The sequence below is a fragment of the Pongo abelii genome, chromosome 15, assembly GCF_028885655.2.
Source record: "Pongo abelii isolate AG06213 chromosome 15, NHGRI_mPonAbe1-v2.0_pri, whole genome shotgun sequence".
Classification (NCBI taxonomy): domain Eukaryota; kingdom Metazoa; phylum Chordata; class Mammalia; order Primates; family Hominidae; genus Pongo; species Pongo abelii.
In genome coordinates, this window is record NC_072000.2 from 92,858,873 (window position 1) to 92,878,439 (window position 19,567).

The window sequence follows — 19,567 nt, forward strand, 5'->3', positions numbered from 1 at the left end:
GGTCCCCTAAGACTGTAACAGAGCTGAAAAATTCCTATCACATAGTGATGTTGTAGTTGTTAAGTTGCAGTGCAATGCATTACTCACATGTCTGTAGTGATGCTGGTATAAACAAACCTATCGTGCTACCAATTGTACAAAAGCACAGCACATACAACTATGTACAGTACATAACACTGGATGATAATAAATGACTATGTTACTGATTTATGCATTTATTATACTTTTTATTTAGAGTGTACTCCTATTTATAAAAAAGTTAACTGTAGGCCAGGTGCGGTAGCTCCCACCTGTAATCCCAGCGCTTTGGGAGACTGAGGCCGGAGGATCACTTGAGCCAAGGAGTTCAAGAACAGCCTGGGCAACACAGTGAGACCCCCATCACAACAAAAAATACAAAAATCAGCCAGGTGTGGTGGTGTAGACCTAACTAGGAGGCTGAGGCAGGAGGACTGCTTGAGCCCAGAAGTTCGAGGCTGCAGTGAGCTGTGATTGAGCCACTGCACTCCAGCCTGGGTGACAGAATGAGACACTCTTTCAAAAAAAAAAAAACAGTGAACTGGAAATCACCCTCAGGAGGTTTCCACAAGAAGGCATTGTTATCATAGGAGATGACAGAGCCATGCATGTTACTGCCCCTGAAAACTGTCCGGGAGGACAAGATGTGGAGGTGAAAGAAAGTGATATTGATGATCCTGACCCTGTTTAGGACTAGGCTAATATGTGTGTCTTAGTTTTTAACACAGAAGTTTAAAAAGTGGCCAGGCACGGTGGCTCACACCTGTAATCTCAGCATTTTGGGAGGCCAAGGTGAGTGGATCACTTGTGGCGAGGAGAGTTCAAGATCAGCCTGGCCAACACGGCAAAAACCCACCTCTGCTAAAAAATTTAAAAAAAAAAAAAAAAGCGGGGGGCGCTTGGTGGTGCACATCTGTAATCCCAGCTACTTGGGAGGCTGAAGCACAAAAATGGCTTGAACCCAGGACGCGGAGGTTGCAGTAAGCCAAGATCACACAACTGTACCCCAGCCCGGGCAACAAAGTAAGACTGTCTCAAAAGAAAAAAAAAACAGTTTAAAAAGTAAAAAACAAAAAAACACTTTAAAATAGAAAAAAGCTTATAGGGTAAGGATATAAATATTTTTGTATAGCTGTAAATGTGTCTGTGTTTTAAACTACGTTATTATAAGAGTCAAAAGTTAAAAATTTAAAAGTTTGTAAAGCAAAAACGTTATAGTAAGCTAAGGTTAATTTATTATCGAAGGCCAGGTGTGGTGGCTCATGCCTGTAATCCCAGCACTTTAGGAGGCTGAGGTGGGAGGATCACCTGAGGTCAGGAGTTCAAGACAAGCCTGGCCAACACGTTGAAACCCCATCTCTACTAAAACTACAAAAATTAGCCAGGTGTGGTGGTGCATGCCTATAATTCCAGCTACTTGGGAGGCTGAGGCTACTCGGGAGAATGCTTGAGCCTGGAAGTCGAGGCTGCAGTGAGCCATGATTGCATCACTGCACTCCAACCTGGGCAACAGAGTGAGACTCTGTCTTAAGAAAAAAAAAAAAAAATTTAAAAATTGTGATATATTTAATGTAGCCTAGCTGTACAGTGTTTCTAGAGGCTACAATAGTGTCCTACTACTATAGTGCAACTTCCTAGGCCTTCATATTCACTGACTCACCCAGAGCAACTTTCAGTTCTGCAAGCGCCATTCACGGTAAGTACCCTATACAGGTGTATCTTTTTAATCTTTTACATCACATTTTTACTGCACCTTTTCTACGCTTAGATATGTTTAAGTACACAAATACTCACCATTGTTATAATTACCTACAGTATTCAGTACAGTATGTTGGACAGGTTTATAGCCTACCAGGACTAGGCCACAGCATATAGCAGGTGTGCAGTAGGCTATACCATGTAGGTTTAAGTACTCCCTGTGATGTTCACACAACAATGAAATTGCCTAACGAATTTCTTAGAACATTTCCCTGTCCTTAAGTGACACATGGCTGTATTTCCTCCGGGTGACAATGCCTGAGATTCCAATAGCTGCCACTAGCATGGTGTGGTACAAAGAGCACTAGATTTGCAGGCAAAAGGCTCAGCCTTTGAGTCCTGGCTTTACCACTCGCCAGCTCTGGAGTATCTCACTTCCTGAGTCTGTTTCTTAATAGGGAATTTAACATGTACCCTTCCTTCCTCAAAATTGTGGTGAAGAACTTTGTAAGTTCTAATCATACTGATAATGCTGAAAAGCACTCTTATCTTTGTCACGGTACATACATTTAGCAGATAGGATCGCTTCAGGTATGATAGAAAATAGAATAAAACTTGAATCAAGTATGCTTCTTCCTTGAAAATATCACTATTCAAATAACAGTCAAACTAATTTCTTCCTTTAAAGTCTGAATACACCAGGACTTTTACTAAAAGAAAGGCAAAAACTTTGCCTGAAATTTCAACTACTGCCTTGGTCTAGGATATCTTCCCAGAAGCACACATCCTCTCTTCCTTGAGTCCAAATCTTCTGGACTATGCATGTCCTGTTAATGGAGTTCGTTTAATTATAACAGAAGTTTTCCAGCAGACTAGGCTTTAGTTATTGGCGTTCAGTTCATGACTCCTGCCACACTTTGTTATATAACTTCCCAGTGCTTTTCCTGATAAGAAACTTTACATCCACGTGGCTTCTCTTTCTCCACAGCTGCATCCACTCTCACTGGTGATCACAGCAAATTGACTTGACCTGTGGGAAACTCATTCCAGCAGAAGTTGTTAAATCACTGAATCTTCTAGCATCCCCTAGATCATTCTCAATGGTCACTGCAGAGAATTTTGTGAAACTTTGTCAGGTGTGTTTACATTCTCCCTTCCTTTCCTATTTTGTTATGAACAAACATATCAGGATAGTTTTCAAAAAGTTATTCAATGATTTCTTCATAGTTGTTTAAAATTTTTTCATAGCTACTCTTCTAAAATTGTACAAATAACTGTGCCTGCTTTGTAAACTACAGTAAAAATAAAAGTTAAAACAAACTTGGCTTCTTTTCAGCACAGTATGGTTGACTTACTTTACATGAACTGATGTTGACTGAGAACAAAGTGATTTGATAACCAAGTTTTTTGTTCAAAGCAAAAGAGAGTTTACAAATTTGAGCTGGGGAAAAAATGTGCAGCACCCAAATCACAGTCCTCTAAGGAGACGTCAGCTATTAAAAGCAGGTCCAAATCCTGTCAGAATGTAAACCCTTTCCTAATCCCTAAGTCATTTCTCGTCTAATTATTTTAAGAGTCTTTTTGGTTGTACTATTTTTAAAGTAGAGCAGAGGGACACAAATTAGCTGAAGGGTTTTTAAAGCCACTGATGCATTGGGTTGATAAAAGTTAATCCCATCTAAAATTGCAAATATAATTTTATCCTGATGCCTTTCTTAGACTAGGCAGAAGTCAGAAGACTTTTCATCAGGAAAGAGATGACAGAAGATAGCACTAGATAAAGTCTATCCCAGGAAGAGATCATCTAACAAGGGTAGTTAACAAGTATTAACCTAATTCAAGCCTGGAGCTTACCTTTACAGAGTCTGCCATAAATAATGAAGTATCGTACTTCTTCCTCGTGACAGACAGTGGCGGTCACATTGCCTCAAAGCAGGCAGCATTTCTTCCTTTTCTGTTTAATTTTAATCAGTTTTCTTCTATACTTGATCAAATAATATATATTTTACAGCCAAAGTGGTAATATGCAATATCATTATACTCTATTACAACTAAATGAAGACTCAAGAAAATAATCAAGAGTACATCTTGACCTTCTAAATTATTCTGAAATTATACTGAAGTCCAAGTAACTGAACTCCTCGTGTGGCTAGATTTTTGTTGTTGCTGTAGCATTTAACTTTCAGGAAAAGTCAAATGATAAGCCAATTTCAGGATTGAAAGACAGTAGGAGGCACAAACTGAGATCACTGTCCCCGTGGATGAACTGCTTATCTCTTTTCTATTTACTATCCTGGACAATGAGATGCTATGAATATGATGCCTCTGAAACACAAATAAATATACTCTATTTTTAACTGGACTAATGTTTAGAAAGATTCATCTATTCATTCAATGAATATTGACTGAATACCTACTACATGTCAATCACTGTTCTTGGAACTAGGAATACAGCATTGAACAAGAGAACAAAATTCCTGCCCTCACGTAACTTAATTCCAATAGGGAAAAACAGACCAATAAGCAAAATATATATTATGCCAGATACTGATAAGTACTATGGAGAAAGATCTTGAATTATAAGATTAAGACAATATCAACATGTTTTTAAAGAGTAAACTAGGATTAAAGGGGAAATTTTAGTAGTCACGTGTCCCTTAACGATGTGGGAATGCATCATTAGGCTATTTCATTGTGTGAATATTATGGAGTGTACTTACACAAACCTAGATGGTATAGCCTCCTACACATTTAGGGCATGTGACATAGCCTATTGCTGCTAGGCTACAAACCTGTACAGCATGTTACTGTAGTGAATATTGTAGGCAACTGAAACACAATGGTATTTGTGTATCTACACTTACGTAAACATAGGAAAGGTACAGTAAAAATACAGTATTATAATCTTATGGGACCACCATCTTACAAGCAGTCTGTCATTGACCAAAAATGTCATATGCAGCACATGACTGTATGTGTGTGTGTGTGTGTATATATATATATGTATATATATATATATATATATATATATATATATACACACATATATATATATCCAACAAGAATGACAGGGATAATTGAGATGTTACTGCACAAAGTTTCAATACAGGCAAAAGCTAACGTGCTTTATGTGCTACCATATAAAAGGTTGTTTAGTTTATGACCCACATAACCAAAGATAAACCAGAACTTCTTATTCTTCAATCACAGCCTGGGCTCATCAAGAAAGGCAGCCGGCACTTCAATGGACTCACTGCCTCTACCTTTCTCCTTGCTTGGATGAAGAATCTGAATCTAGAAGCCCACCAAATTTATCTAACAGTAGTGCAAGCAGATATTGCTTTGGAAAATATCTCAGCAGAGAACACTCTTGGGATGTATTTCATCAGTCTGATACTTCCAACTCTGCCAGGGAACAAGCTCACCAAAGGCTTCTCATCAAATAGCTCTGCCCTAAACACCTTGGGGATTCCCCAACAGTGTCTTGCTGGCCTAATGACACTCATGTTCCTTCCCATGCTTACCTTTCTTTGCCTGACGTGAGTGCAAAAACCTATCTTAAGCAAGATAATTGTAAAAATAAAAAAATTAAATGATAACAAATATCTCCAGAGTACTTACAAAAACTACTGTCACATTTAGGAGGCCACTCTGAGTCAGGCTGTCATTAACGGCATGAGTTCCAGAGCAGGCCACCTGTCACTTGTCAAAGGTTATAAACCAGGAAGAAAGATGCTGTTCACGGAGTCAGAACTACTCTAGCTGCGGTTTCCGCCATGTAACCGTGAGCAAGTCACTTAATACCTTTATGTCTCAGTTTTCCCATCAGTAAAATAGAGATGAGCATAACAGTGCCTCATATACAGGATTTTTGTGAAAATCAAAATAAGCAAAAACATTTAAAGCACTTACAAAAATGTCTCATGCAAACAAGTGCTCAAGTAATATGAGATCTTCTTATCATGGTTTTCTAGTCCCTTTAAACAGTATAAAATTTCATATTACATTTATTTAGTAGAGGAGATTCTACACTTAAATACTTCCTTCACTAATAGGATTCTATCTTTGGGAACTTTTCCTTTTCTTTCCTTTTTTTTTTTTTTGAGATGGAGTCTCACTCTATTGCCGAGGCTGGAGTGCAATGGCACAATCTCAGCTCACTGCAACCTTCACCTCCTGGGTTCAAGCAATTCTCCTGCCTCAGCTTCCCGAGTAGCTGAGATTACAGGCGACTGCCACCACGCCCGGTTAATTTTTTTTTTTTTTTTTTTTAGACAGAGTTTTGCTCTTGTTGCCCAGGCTGGAGTGCAATGGCATGATCTTTACTCACTGTAACCTCCGCCTCCCAGGTTCAAGTGATTCTCCTGCCTCAGCCTCCTGAGTAGCTGGGATTACAGGCATGCACCACCATGGCCAGCAATATTGTATTTTTAGTAGAGACGGGGTTTCTCCATGTTGGTCAGGCTGGTCTCGAATTCCCGACCTCAAGTGATCTGCCCACCTTGGCCTCCCAAAGTGCTGGGATTACAGGCATGAGCCACCACGCCTGGCGTTCTTTCCCTTTATTTCCTTTTAAAGTAAATAGACAATATCAACACTTGGATTGCTTTTCTTTTAGGAAAATGGCAATGGCTCCATGGAAAAGCAGTATATTGAGAGAAAAGTGCTAAAACAAGAGCTGGAATACCTGAATTCTAGCAGGGGGCTGTCACCAACTGGCTGCCCTAGCCAGGCATTAGTTGTATAGCATCATACAGAGAAATCTGCATTCTATTGAAGGGTGGCAGACATTATACAAATAATAATAATACAATTTTAGACATATTCACTATTAAACATGCTTCATTTTTCTGTTATCATACTGTATAGTTTAAGTGTTATTTCCTTAAGTCACTAAACATAAATTTGACTTCAAAATAGGTGTCAATCATAAAAACACAGGCGAGTCAAGTATGCAAGTGTCTACATATTATTTCTAAGTGCAAAATACAAGGGACTGAGAAGGTTATTTTCTAAATATTTCATACCAAACTTGCAGGAAGAGAAAGGATGTTATGGTGAATATCTTAATTCTCAGCAGTGTAGCTCTGAACTCAGTTACCTGACTTAACAATAATACCTCTCCAGTGATTTTTCTCCAACCCGTTATTATCCCTCAGTATATTATTCCAACTAACAAATTTACATGATGAAACAGAAAGTGGAAATGGCTAAAGAATACTAAAAAAGAGCTGCCAGTTAATGAGTGTCCTATGGATGCTATTGGTCTTTGGTCCACTCCGTCAACGAGACGGTGGGAGGAAACAAAGTTGATTATACACAGGGTTAAACATACGTAAAGCAACAAGCATAGGGCATGGCATATGGTCAGTACCCAATGCATAGCTATCATTCTTACTATTACATGCAGCCATATCACATACAAAAGAAACAAATCCCAGGGAAGTTGGTTTCCTTAGTTCACACAGGTAGTCTGCAGGGATTTGAACCCAAGTCCACTGAGCACCAAAACTTTACCTCTTTGCTTCCAAAATCCCACTTTGCCAAATGTAGTTGAATCGAATGGTATAAAGTTCAATGTGCTGATGACATTGAGGTTCATTTGAAAAGTCAACGAAGTCTGAGCCATCTAAGTAACTGTAACATAACAAGTTGTTTTTATTTTTATTTTTTCTGGAGACAGGGTCTTGCTCTGCCACCCAGGTTAGATTGCAGTGGCATGATCAGGGCTCACTGCAGCCTTGCCTTCCTGGGCTCAAGTGATCCTCCCACCTCAGCCTCTAGAGTAGCTGGAACTACAGGTGTATGACACCATGCCCAGCTAATTTTTTGAACTCCTGGACTGAAGAAATCTTACTGCCTCAGCCTGTCAAAGTGCTATGATTACAGGCATGAGCCACCTTGCCTGGCCAATAAATTGTTTTTAGATTCACATGAGCTTGCCACTCAGCATGAGATTACCCGTATATTTTCTTAGCCTGAGTAGGCTAAATAAGTCAAAACTTATTTAAAATAACAAAACTATTCTGTCCCATATATAAATCTCAACACTATATACCTTTTAATGATCATATTTTGGTAATCTACTATAGAAAGTGGTACAAACCCTTGATAGGAAGTTATTTCTACTACATGCTGCCAATCCTCATGAAGGATTTGTGACATACGTAGTTTCTTCTAGTAATGTTAGCATCTTAGGCAAAAATTTAAATTGCCTCTGTATGTTCTGTCAATTCATTAAAAGATAAAGGAAATCTAAGTGACATTTGTTTATGAACAAATTGCTCAGAGAACTGAATAGGAAAATATTTGCTAAATTGGCATACTGTTAAAAGAACGATGAATCCTTGTTAATAGAAAAGAAAATGCCATATTCACATAAGGTGTGTATCTGACAAGAAGAATGATACAGAGGACTCAACAATTGGCCTGGGAACTTGATTAATGTATAAAGGAAGAATGAATCATCCATTCAATTCCTGAAGATGCATCACATACCTGCTGCCTAGCAGGGAAGACAGACATGGATCTACCATCAGCAGGACAGTGGGGAAATTCCCACTCATGACCTCCCCTCTGTCCCCCTGAGAGGGGCTTTTTCCTTAATAGTAAGTTGTCCCACCGAGGAATGAATGGCCCTTCCTGAGACCTAAAGATTAAGGCCAAAGAAAAAAAGGGGATTTGTAGTAGAAGGGTCAGCGAGGGGAGGAACTATATTCAGAGGCAAATTATTATTTTTTAATTATGAAGGTCTTGAATTGTTCACAAATATTCCATCCTTCCAGCATCTTTCACTCTGGGAAGTAGAAGACCAGGGAATAAAGATCCTGCTCTGTGACAAGGGGAGAGAAAGGGAAAGACCGCCTTAACCAGGAAGCCTCCAGGCCCACAGCCTAGGCCCATGGATGGACTTGGGGGAGAGAGTGGCTATGAACCACCTGAAATTGTATACAAAATTCTGTGTTTTCATCAGATCTCAAAGGGGTCCATGACCACCATAAATTTAAAGGTCAAAGTTCAAGCAGAAGTCTGACATAAAATCTCAAATCCTGGGTCTTTTGCTTATTAGCTATGTAATCACTCAAACTTTTCATAAGTTTAGTTTCCTAATTTGAAAATGGAAAAGATAATGCAACGCCTAACTCATTGTGAAGATGAAATGAGGCAAATTAAGCTTCCAGCACAATAATGCTCATTTACCCAAATGGAGACCGCAGAAAGTCAAAGCTTCTAGAGATATTAGAAGGAATGGAATCTGATTCTGTACACCAAAGACAGTGACAGCACTTACAGCCCCCAAAACACCATCAGTTCCCTCATGTCCACCATTGTGTAACTCACCTTACAAATCTCGAATGAGTAAATTCATGCTTAATTCCACATGGTCCTGAGACTACACTACTATGACAGACTGATGGTAAGAAAATAAGGACACCTGGTATCTCAAGGGAAAAATCCAATACTGAAAGGAAAACATCTTAGGTTATTAGCCTTTAAGTTTATTAGGCACCAAGTCTAGGTTGAATAATACTCCATTCTTCAAATAAACAGGTTTCCAAATTCTGCAATAACTTGTGATTATAGAATAGACTTTAAAATGCATATCCTCCATGTTTGTAAGTGTAATGCCATACTTATTTATATGGCTAATTCTTAATTACCTAGACCAAAGAAGAAAAGTAACAGAAAACCTAAACATCAAGAAAAATCCCTGATCATTTATAATTGGTGTTAGAATTGGGAAAGCTTTCTCTATCTAGGTGAGAGGCCAACCAACCTAACATTATATTCACTTCAGATGGTCCAATAGCTCTAACTGAAAATATTCACAGATTCTTGTCTCTACCTCAGTCTTACTTGTTTTATAACATACATACTAAATGAATAACTACTTGGCCCAAAAGGTAAAAAAGTTTCTGGGTACTAGACTTTTACTTTACAAATATATCAGCTATTTTTAGAGTCCAAATGAAAACAGCTAGTACACAAGGAAATAAGCATGAAATTCTTGATGTCTACTCAGATAACAGTCAAGATAAGGTCAGTGGATATTTGGAATACCTAAGACACTAATTTAAAATAAAACACTTTGATGGCCAAGAACACTTTCTAAAGTTGTGCTTGAGGGTTATGGTTTGCGTTATATGCTTGATTCCTCTCTATTCTAACAAATCCCCTAGCAAAAAAAATCCCCATCTACCATAAGGTGCTATAAGAAGTATCTGTTCAAAGTCCAGTGAGGAAGCTGACACTCCCTTGACACAGCAATCTTACATCAGGGAGCCACTACAACTAGATCACTTTCTAAGTGTTTCAGAAGAAGCCCCAAAGTGAAAAGGAAGAGTCTAAAGAAAATGGTGCTTTTCTATCTGTATACAAAACTTTGGAAATGTTTAACTCTCTCCAGGAAATAAAATCACAGCAAACAAAGGCTGACTTAATTGTACTGCTGTCCATTTTTATCAATCTAAATTCAAAACTAAACTCTTAATTTTTAAACTAAGTAAACATTTATTCAGCAACAACATACTGTAAGGTGCAAGGTGCTATCCCAGACCCTGGCAATGCTCCAGTCAACAAGAGTCCTACTTTGATGGAGCTTACATTCTATGGAACAAAAACTTGACATTGTGTGTAACACACTAAACACACAATTTAAAAAACATTTCATAAAGATCTATGATAAACCAAAGCCTACAATTAAGAAATGAGAGGCCACTATATACATTTTGCTGGACTTTCATCTTCAACAAAATACCCTGGAGATAATTTTTAGCAGTGGCTCAGTATTTAACTCAACTTCAAAACAATAGTTATGTATGAAGGCCATATACGGGAACAACAATAAAGACGCCCCAGCATGCACACACCCCCCTCAGAAACAGGTGAAAGAAAACTGTCCTCTAAGTTATAAAACTAACACAATACACCATAGCAAACATGAAAAAAATAACCTTGAAGAGACTTCCATGGTTTCAGAACTTCCCCATATCCTGAGGATTAAAAAACTTTTTAGGCCAGGTGCGGTGGCTCCTGCCTGCAATCCCAGCACTTTGGGAGGCCAAGGTGGGTGGATCACCTGAGGTCAGGAGTTCAAGACCAGCTTGGCCAACATAATGAAACCCCATCTCTACTAAGAATACAAAAATTAGCCAGGAGTGGTGGCAGGTGCCTGTAATCCCAGCTACTTGGGAGGCTGAGGTGAGAGAATCGCTTGAACCCGGGAGGCGGAAGTTGCAGTGAGCCGAGATCGTGCCATTTGCACTCCAGCCTGGGCAACAGAGCAAGACTCCATCTCACCAAAAAAAAAGAAAAGAAAAGAATTCCTATGAAGAGAATTTGGTCAGTTACTACAACACGGGGATAGTAGTCACTAATAACAATAATATAACATCAACAACAATGGTAATAAAGAAGAATGCTTATTGAGAGTTTCCCAAATACCAGGTCCTTTGCTAAATGTTTTACATTTAACACCGAATCCTCATAACCACTATCAAGTAGGTACTATTATTATCCCCAACTTACAAATGAAAAATCAATGGACTTGGGAAATTAAGTGATTTAATAATTACTTAAATGACAGCACTTGGATGCAACCTAGGTGTTTCTGACTACTGCAGACTGTCTTAACCACTTTACTAAGCAGCCATCTCAAGAGGCAGACAGGCACTGAAGCACCACTGAAGCACCGCCCAGAGGAAAGGGTGCCCTGACTCAAAGGTATTTGTCTGGTCCTGGAGGCAGCAATTCTCTGCTTATAAAAATACGTACTTTTTCTTTTCTTTTCTTTTTTTTTTTGAGACAGAGTCTCACTCTGTCGCCCAGGCTGGAGTACAGTGGCGCAGTCTCGGCTCATTGCAACCTCCGTCTCTCAGATTCAAGTGATCCTCCTGTCTCAGCCTCCTAAGTAGTTGGGACTACAGGCATACACCACCACGCCTGGGTAATTTTTTTGTATTTTTAGTAGAGATGGGGTTTCACCATGTTGGCCAGGCCAGGCTGGTCTTGAACTCCTGACCTCAGGTGATCTGCCCACCTCGGCCTCCCAAAGTGCTGGGATTACATGCGTGAGCCACCGCGCCTGGCCGACTTATGAAAATATCTACTTTTTCAAGGCAACACCTCTTCTAATTCCATGTTCACCAAGAAATTTCTGGTTTGTTCTGGTTCCCATGTGCCCTAACTATAGGAAAATCTTGGCCTAGGCAGAGGGCACACATACCTGGGACCCTTGGCAGTTCCTTACTGCTTATAAATTACTAAACTTGGGTCCTGGTTTTACACATCATTTTTAGCGAGCTAGATTAAATCAGGTCTTCCCATGACATGAGATTTTTGAGCCTGACTCTTGCACTCTGGACTGTGCTGATTCCATCAAGGTGATGCCCCAGGCAGTGGCCATGCCCAGGTGTCCACTTGTCTCACCACCTCCTTCAAGCCTCTACAGCATATACTTTTAAAATTGGAGAGAATTTTCTAGCTCCCCTTAAATTCCATAAGGACTCACAGCCTCTCTTGAAAAAATGTTTTGAAACTCAGAAGAATGATAGGCAGGGAATTTCAACAGCTTTGAGAAACTACTGCTATAACGAACAGCAATATTTTCCTAAGGGAATAATTCATTTTCCCATTTTTAAAAGTTACTTTGGCTCACGCCTGTATTCCCAGCACTTTGGGAGGCCGAGGCAGACGGATCACGAGGTCAGGAGATCGAGACCATCCTGGCTAACACGGTGAAACCCCGTCTCTACTAAAAATACAAAAAATTAGCCGGGCGTGGTGGCGTGCGCCTGTAGTCCCAGTTACTTGGGAGGCTGAGACAGGAGAATGGCATGAACCTGGGAGACTGAGACAGGAGAATGGCATGAACCTGGCAGACTGAGATAGGAGAATGGCATGAACCTGGGAGACGGAGGTTGCAGTGAGCCGAGATCATGCCACTGCACTCCAGCCTGGGCGACAGAGTGAGACTCTGTCTCAAAAAAAAAAAAAAAAAAAGAAGTTACTTTCTGTAGTTCAAATATGGTGAATTTAGAAGAAAGTTAGCAACCTAAGTTAACTACATTGGATACATGTATATTAACCATGTTGCTTTTAATTTAATATAAAATATCTTAGACACTTGTAAAAATATGACAGCTAAAAACACAAACAAAAAAAAAATACCCATATACCCAGTGTAAGAAACACTACTGATATAGCTGAAACCCCTGGGTATAGTGTTATACTATTGTGTGGCCCTTGTAACTGTCATTATAGGCCCGGGCACGGTGGCTCACTCCTGTAATCCCAGCACTTTGTGAGGCCAAGGTGGATAGATCACCTGAGGTCAGGAGTTCAAGACCAGTCTGGCCAACATGATAAAACCCCGTCTCTACTTAAAAAAAAAAATACAAAAATAACAAAAATTAGCCGGGCATGGTGGTAGGCACCTGTAATCCCAGCTACTGGGGAGGCTGAGGCAGGAGAATCGCTTGGACCCGGGAGGCAGAGGTTGCAGCGAACCGAGATCGCGCCATTGCACTCCAGCCTGGGCAAAAGAGTGAAACTCCATCTCAAAAAAAAAAAAAAAAAAAAGTCATTATAGAAGTGAAATGGTATTCAATTAAGCAAGAGTAAAGATTTTCCCTCCATTTATATTTGGACAGTAGCAAAGTTTTTCACCCAAATCTATATGCGATAATTCCAGATTTGCTTAGTGGGAGAACAGTGCAAGAAACCAACATACCGATATTTCTTGGTATGAATCACACAGAGACTATATGTACAAACTAGAAACAGGTGTGACCCCACTCAGATTATTTCTGAACAGTCATTTGTTAAGATTAGGCCTGATGCCTGAGCCATATGTTTATATGCTACAGAGCAGAGCTCCTGGGGCTTTCAGAGGAAAAGTTTGCTATACAAACTTTCTACCCATGCCTGTTACATTTATGTCGGAAATTGTGGGACAGACTCTCCAAAGGCAAAACATTTTCTAGGGACCATGCCTGTTTCCTCTTCTGTTAAAAATCAGGCTCAAAATATACCCACAGCTATATAAAGTTACTTGTTCCCTGAGACTGATAACTTCTAACAAGGGATGGCAATTTCCCTGGACTTATTAACAGAATGAAGGCAATGCCTGTGGGTTCAGTTCTCCCTGTATTTACTGAACACATTCCACACCTGGTATAAAAATAAATAAACCACAGTTCCTCAAGAAGCTGACTCTCTAGGCGTTATAGACAGACCTGGTGCACGAGGAAGACAATTACAGGAAGAAGAAACCATAATAGGAAAAAAAAAAAGTCAAAGCAACCAAAGTAAATAAATAAATAAATAGAATATAAGCCACTAAGCCAGGCAAGGTGGCACACGCCTGTAATCCCACCTACTCACGAGGTTAAGGCAGGAAGATAACTAGAGGAAACAACTACCAGACCAGCCTGGGCAACATAGCAAGACTCCATCTCAAAAATACAAGTTAAAAAAAAAATTAGCTGGGTGTGGTGGAGTGTACCTGTAGTCCCAGCTCTTGGCAGGCTAAGGCAAAAGGATCACTTGAGCCTAGGTGTTTGAGGATGCATTGAGCTATGACGGTGCCACTGTACTCCAGCCTGGGTGATGGAGTGAGACCCCATCCCTAAAAAAGAATAAATGCAAGTAAGCAGGGACTGGTTACTGAGGCCTGCTGTTCTGGTTTTCTTTCTTCTTCTTGGGCAGTTTCATCTCAGTTTCCTTCCAACACTTTCTCCTCCTCTAATCTACCATGAGGGGTCTGTGATGTCCTCTTTTTCTCCCCTGGAGAGCCTCATACCATCTTCTGGCTTTAATGAACTCACTTAGGCTGATACTTCCCAATATCTTCCCTCCAACCTGGATCTCATGCCTGAACTCCAGATCAGCAGATCCATCTGTCTATTCAAAACCTCCAACTGGCACGTCAAACTCAGTATTTCTAAAACTGAACTCACCACACGCTCCTCCTTGCCCCTAATAGATCTGCACTTCCTTTCACGTTTCCTCTCTGTTATAGCCCCACCATCTACTGAAAACCTGAATATCAACCAGGACCCATACTAACCCTTCTCTATTACTCGGTAGGTCCTGAATATCTCCAGATTCCAACCACCTCTCTCCAACCCTATCCAACTCCAGGTGGCTACCATCTGTACCTGAACCACTCCCCTCAAATCATTCTCCAAAGGGCTCACTCTTCACAGAAACAATCATACCACACCTGTTTACACCCTTCATTAACTTCCCCACTACCCTCAGGATAAATCCAAATCCTTTCACAAAAAATCGTCATTGTGTGGCCCTTACAGTCAGCCTTTCCTCCACGCACTTCAGGTTTCAGGCAGACCAGCTGCCTCTGCATCTTTGGCCCTGTGCAGTTCTCTTTGTTGGAATTCCTCCAGCCCTTGATAGGACTCCCTTGCCCCATCCTCAGGTCACAGCTCAGAATCAACTTCCCTGAGCAGCCTTCCCTTTGCTGCACCTCCCTCTGGCCTATAGCACACCCTCTACTTCCCTTATCACAGCATGCATCATGCCTGTTTTTTACTGGCAACAACACTAGGGTGAGCTTCCAAGTAAGTATGTGCTTGGCACTTACGCATCTTCAATACTGAGTGATCATATAAGTGACTGGATGGTCACCATGAGCAAAGTTCATCTATTCCTGACTTTTTAGGTGGAATAACCAGTTTCTCTAACTTTCTCTTACCCCAGAACCAGGTAGCCAAAGGTAGGGAGGGTCCTAGGTTTAATTAGAGACCTTTCTTCACAGGCCTTGCATAACATTTTAAATTTAAGACATTGTATGGATACATGAGTACTCCATAACTTCCTACCAACTAGATTAGGGGTTTCCTGAGCAAACCTCCCAATCGGTACTCTAATAGACTAGTTAGCAGAGCTTACGACCTTATGCTACTCTGAGAATTAGGTGTCACAGTCATCCCCATGGTTCAGATGGAGAACTGGGGCTCAGAGATATCACATAACTTGCCCAAGGTAACAGAAGCAGATGGTGAGGAAACTAGAACTCAAACTGAGTTCAGGCAATATGTTTCTAGAACCTTGATCTGGCCTGTAAGAATATAGTCAGTGAATTTTACTCAATGAATGTTGAAAGAATGAAGTCAAGAGCCGGACATGGTGGCACATGCCTATCGCGGGAGGATCGCTTGAGCCTAGGAATTTGAGACCAACCTGGGCAACATAGCTAGACCTTGTCTCTAAAAAAATTAAAATGAACAAAAAAGAAAGAATGAAGTCAGTAAACTGTACTAGAGATCAGGATGACCCTTGGGGGTATATTAGAAAATGGAAATTTGAACAACCCAAAGTGTATTCACATTTGATTCTGGATTACCTTGGGGGGGAATATAAACATATTCAAAATAAGAACCATTAGTTCTTATAGGGTACCCCAAGGGAAGACTTCTTGCTCTAATCTATTCCTGCTTCATGAGGAGGGGACTACAGGCTCAACTCAGACATCCCAGCCAGGGACACACAGTGAGTGGCCAGTGGGCCAGAACACACAGCCAGCACGCGGGCCAGAGAAGCCTGCTGTGTTTTATTTATTTATTTATTTTTAATTTTTTTGAGACAGAGTTTGTTGCCCAGGCTGGAGTGCAGTGGTGTGATCTCAGCTCACTGCACCTCCACCTCCTGGGTACAAGTGATTCTCCTGCCTCAGCCTCCCCAGTAGCTGGGATTACAGGCGCCCACCGCCACGCCCAGCCAATTTTTTTTTTTTTTTTTTTTTTTTTGAGCTGGTGTCTCGCTCTGTAGCCCAGGCTGGAGTGCAGTGGAGCGATCTCAGCTCACTGCAGCCTCTGCCTCCCACATTCAAGCGATTCTCCTGCCTCAGCCTCCCGAGTAGCTAGGACTACAGGTGCCCGCCACCACACCCTACAGGCGCCCACCACCACGTCCGGCTAGTTTTTGTATTTTTAGTAGAGATGGGGTTTCACCATATTGGCCAGGATGGTCTCGAACTCCTGACCTTGTGATTCGCCGGCCTCGGCCTCCCAAAGTGCTGGGATTACAGGCGTGAGCCACCGCGCCCGGCCTTCTATTTTTAGTAGAGACAGGGTTTCACCATATTGGCCAAGCTAGTCTCGAACTCTTGACTTCAGATGATCCACCAGCCTCGGCCTCTCAAAGTGCTGGGATTACAGGCGTGAGCCACCCGTGCCCGGCCTGCAGTGTCTTTAGGTGGCTTACCTCCCGCAGCTCCAGCCTCTGGGCCACGGCCTCGAGGCTTTCCTGGCCAGTGCTCTCCACGGACAGGGTGAACTCCACAAACTCGTTATTAAGCAGTTGGATCCGGGCAACCAGGCAACTCTTGCTGGACACCGTGTAGCGCCGGGTGCGTTTCAGTTTCAACCCAAATGGCAGTGGCATCTTCTTCTTTCTTCAAGAATGGAGGAGCAAAGAGGGAAAAGCTACCCCCACCAACCCAGCGCTGGTGACGCCAGGAGAAAGCGATCCTCTCCGGATGGGACGAACACTGTCCGGCCTCCAGCTGCTCACCCAGCAGCCGCTGCCGCCATTAAAAAGCAACGGAGTCTCCAAGGGCCCGAGGAAGGGAGCATCGACGCCAGCGCTGGGGAAAGAGGAACGCCCGTTAGTTAAGCAAAGGTAAAGCTGGGCTTTGCTTATATAAAGAAAAGCCAGTCAAGCTGTGTCCAAAGAACAAGCCGCCCCTCTCCGCTGGAAAAAAGGCACTAACAGGACCCGGGAGGCAGGGTGGAATTTTATCTCAGAGTTGTGCTAGGCTCAGGGTCAGACTCCACCCTTCACTGTATCCTACAAATAGGGATAGCAAACTGGGCCATCGTCAGGATTAAATGAGATAATAGCCAGCACTACTATAATCCCAAATTTTGTAGTTAGTATTTGTGATCCTCTTCCTACTTTGGATAAGGTGTTGTTTTTTCATAGTAACTCTTTCAGGTTGTAATACTCCAAATGTCAGAGTTCTTCAGTCCTTAAGTGAGAAAAGTGCAAAATACCCCCAAAAGAGCTAGGTTTCAGTCCCAATCCCTTTAGAAAATTAACCCTGAAGGCAAACGGGAGGAATAATCCCCACTAAGAATGGCAGGTGTGTGGTTCAAACGCGGTGAGGTGCCTAACAAGCGCTTGTGGAAGTATTTACGTCATCAAATTGATTTACTGATAAACATCATAAAAGACCCATTTATCGTTATCCATTTACCACTAGAAGAGTGGCAGTTATGAAAATCCAGACCCCGGCCCCTCTCCAGGGTGGGGACGCCCAAACAGGCCTTCACTTAAGCGGAGCCGCGGCCCAGAAGGGGAGGCGGGCGAGGCCTTCCACGCCATCCTGAGTTAATGAGCGGCCGGAGGCAACAAACCCAAGAAGCCCACGGGGCCTTGGAGCACTCAGGCCCCGGCTTCTCCCGCGTCCTCCCCTTGGGAAGAGCACGCGGCGTTGCCAGGCCAACCAGTAGACTCAGAAGCCCCGGAACCCTCTTTCTGCAGCCGCGTTTCTGGACGGACGCGCTCTAAAAGGACCGGTCCCTCGGCTCACGAAGGGAACATTTAAAGGGACCAGCGCGAGCCCTACTGGCGGTGGAGAGGTTGGGCGGGCCCCATAGGATGCCCGCTTTGGAGCCATAGGACCTCAAAATACGCTCCTTACAACGTGTTTTATATGAGCGAGGTCTCGCTATGCCACCCAGGCTGAAGTGCAGTGGCGCCATCGTAGCTCACCGCAGCCTCGAACACCTGGGCTCAAGCGATCCTCCCGCCTCAGCCTCCCGAGTAGCTGGGACCACAGGTGCGCGCCACCAAGCCAGGCTCTAACAGTTTTTAACCAGACCTGTTGATGGTAACTTCTGGGCCGAGGCAAATGGGGGCGAGCACCAGCTGGGGATTTTTATATCAGCTGGATTAGTTTTTTCCCCCTAAACGAGTCTACAAAATCCCGGACATTTCCAGGGTCCTGAGATGGTTCCCTACCTTCCGCAGAGATTGCCTGTTGGGGATGAATCGCTTAGCGAGACCCAGCCATAGCTGGCTACGCTGAGTTCCGGCCCGGGACCGCGCGTAGAGGCAGGATCTACTCCCGACCCTCTCATCTGGCAGACAGAACCCAGGCTTCAGGAAGAGAAGCGGCTTTCGCAGTTTCACGCTAGGATGGGCTGAGCTGGGAATCGATCCCAAATTCCATACTCCCAGTCCTCTGCTGGGTCCTGCTCTCCTGACTGCGTCTCAGGCCCAGAGGTGATGGGGCACTCAGGGTTAGGGAATGGCAGACCTGGAGAAAAGGGTTCCGCTACTACCCTCGGCTTTGCCAAACTTAACATTTTGAAATTCCATTCCACAAATGTGTATTGCGTCTCTGGGAACAAGACAGCGTAATGAGCATCATGAGAAATCTACGACGAATCCCTAAGCCGTCGCTGTCTTTAAAGAGATTACAACCATGCTATAATTACATACAGAGCTGTATCTCTAATAAGGACCCAACCACGGTTTTATCTGGCTAGTTTTTTTGTTTGTTTTGAGCTCTGGTTATTCCCCATAGCCAGGAAAATCAAAATATTAAAAACAAGGGATAGGGGAAGGCCAGAAGAAAAAAACAACGCTGCAACTACCTAAAGTACTGTGTTAATTAACAGCATTTGCTGAGTGCCTTCTGTAGGTAAAAGCACCATACTATGGAGGGAAACAGAAAATAAATATTAAAAGATATGGTTTCCACTTCCAGTAGTTTTCAATGCTCTTTGCTGTTTCAGGGGTATAAACTAAATAAGTAAAGCAAGATGGAAAAAAAATTAGCAAATGACAACTTTAATAAGCTTTTAACTAGAAAATTGATAAA

The 19,567-nt window shown here is 42.2% G+C and overlaps 1 protein-coding gene across 2 annotated transcripts in view; it reads right to left on the bottom strand.

The window, feature by feature from the left end:
* Window positions 1-19,567, bottom strand: part of PTPN21 (protein tyrosine phosphatase non-receptor type 21) — a 90,274-nt gene that overhangs the window by 68,770 nt on the left and 1,937 nt on the right. For both annotated transcript variants that reach the window (XM_063715674.1, XM_024231683.3), the window contains exon 2: window positions 16,942-17,323. In XM_063715674.1, coding sequence (XP_063571744.1) covers window positions 16,942-17,121 — 180 coding nt within the window. In that variant the 5' untranslated portion in view covers window positions 17,122-17,323. The remainder of the gene's footprint in view (window positions 1-16,941; window positions 17,324-19,567) is intronic.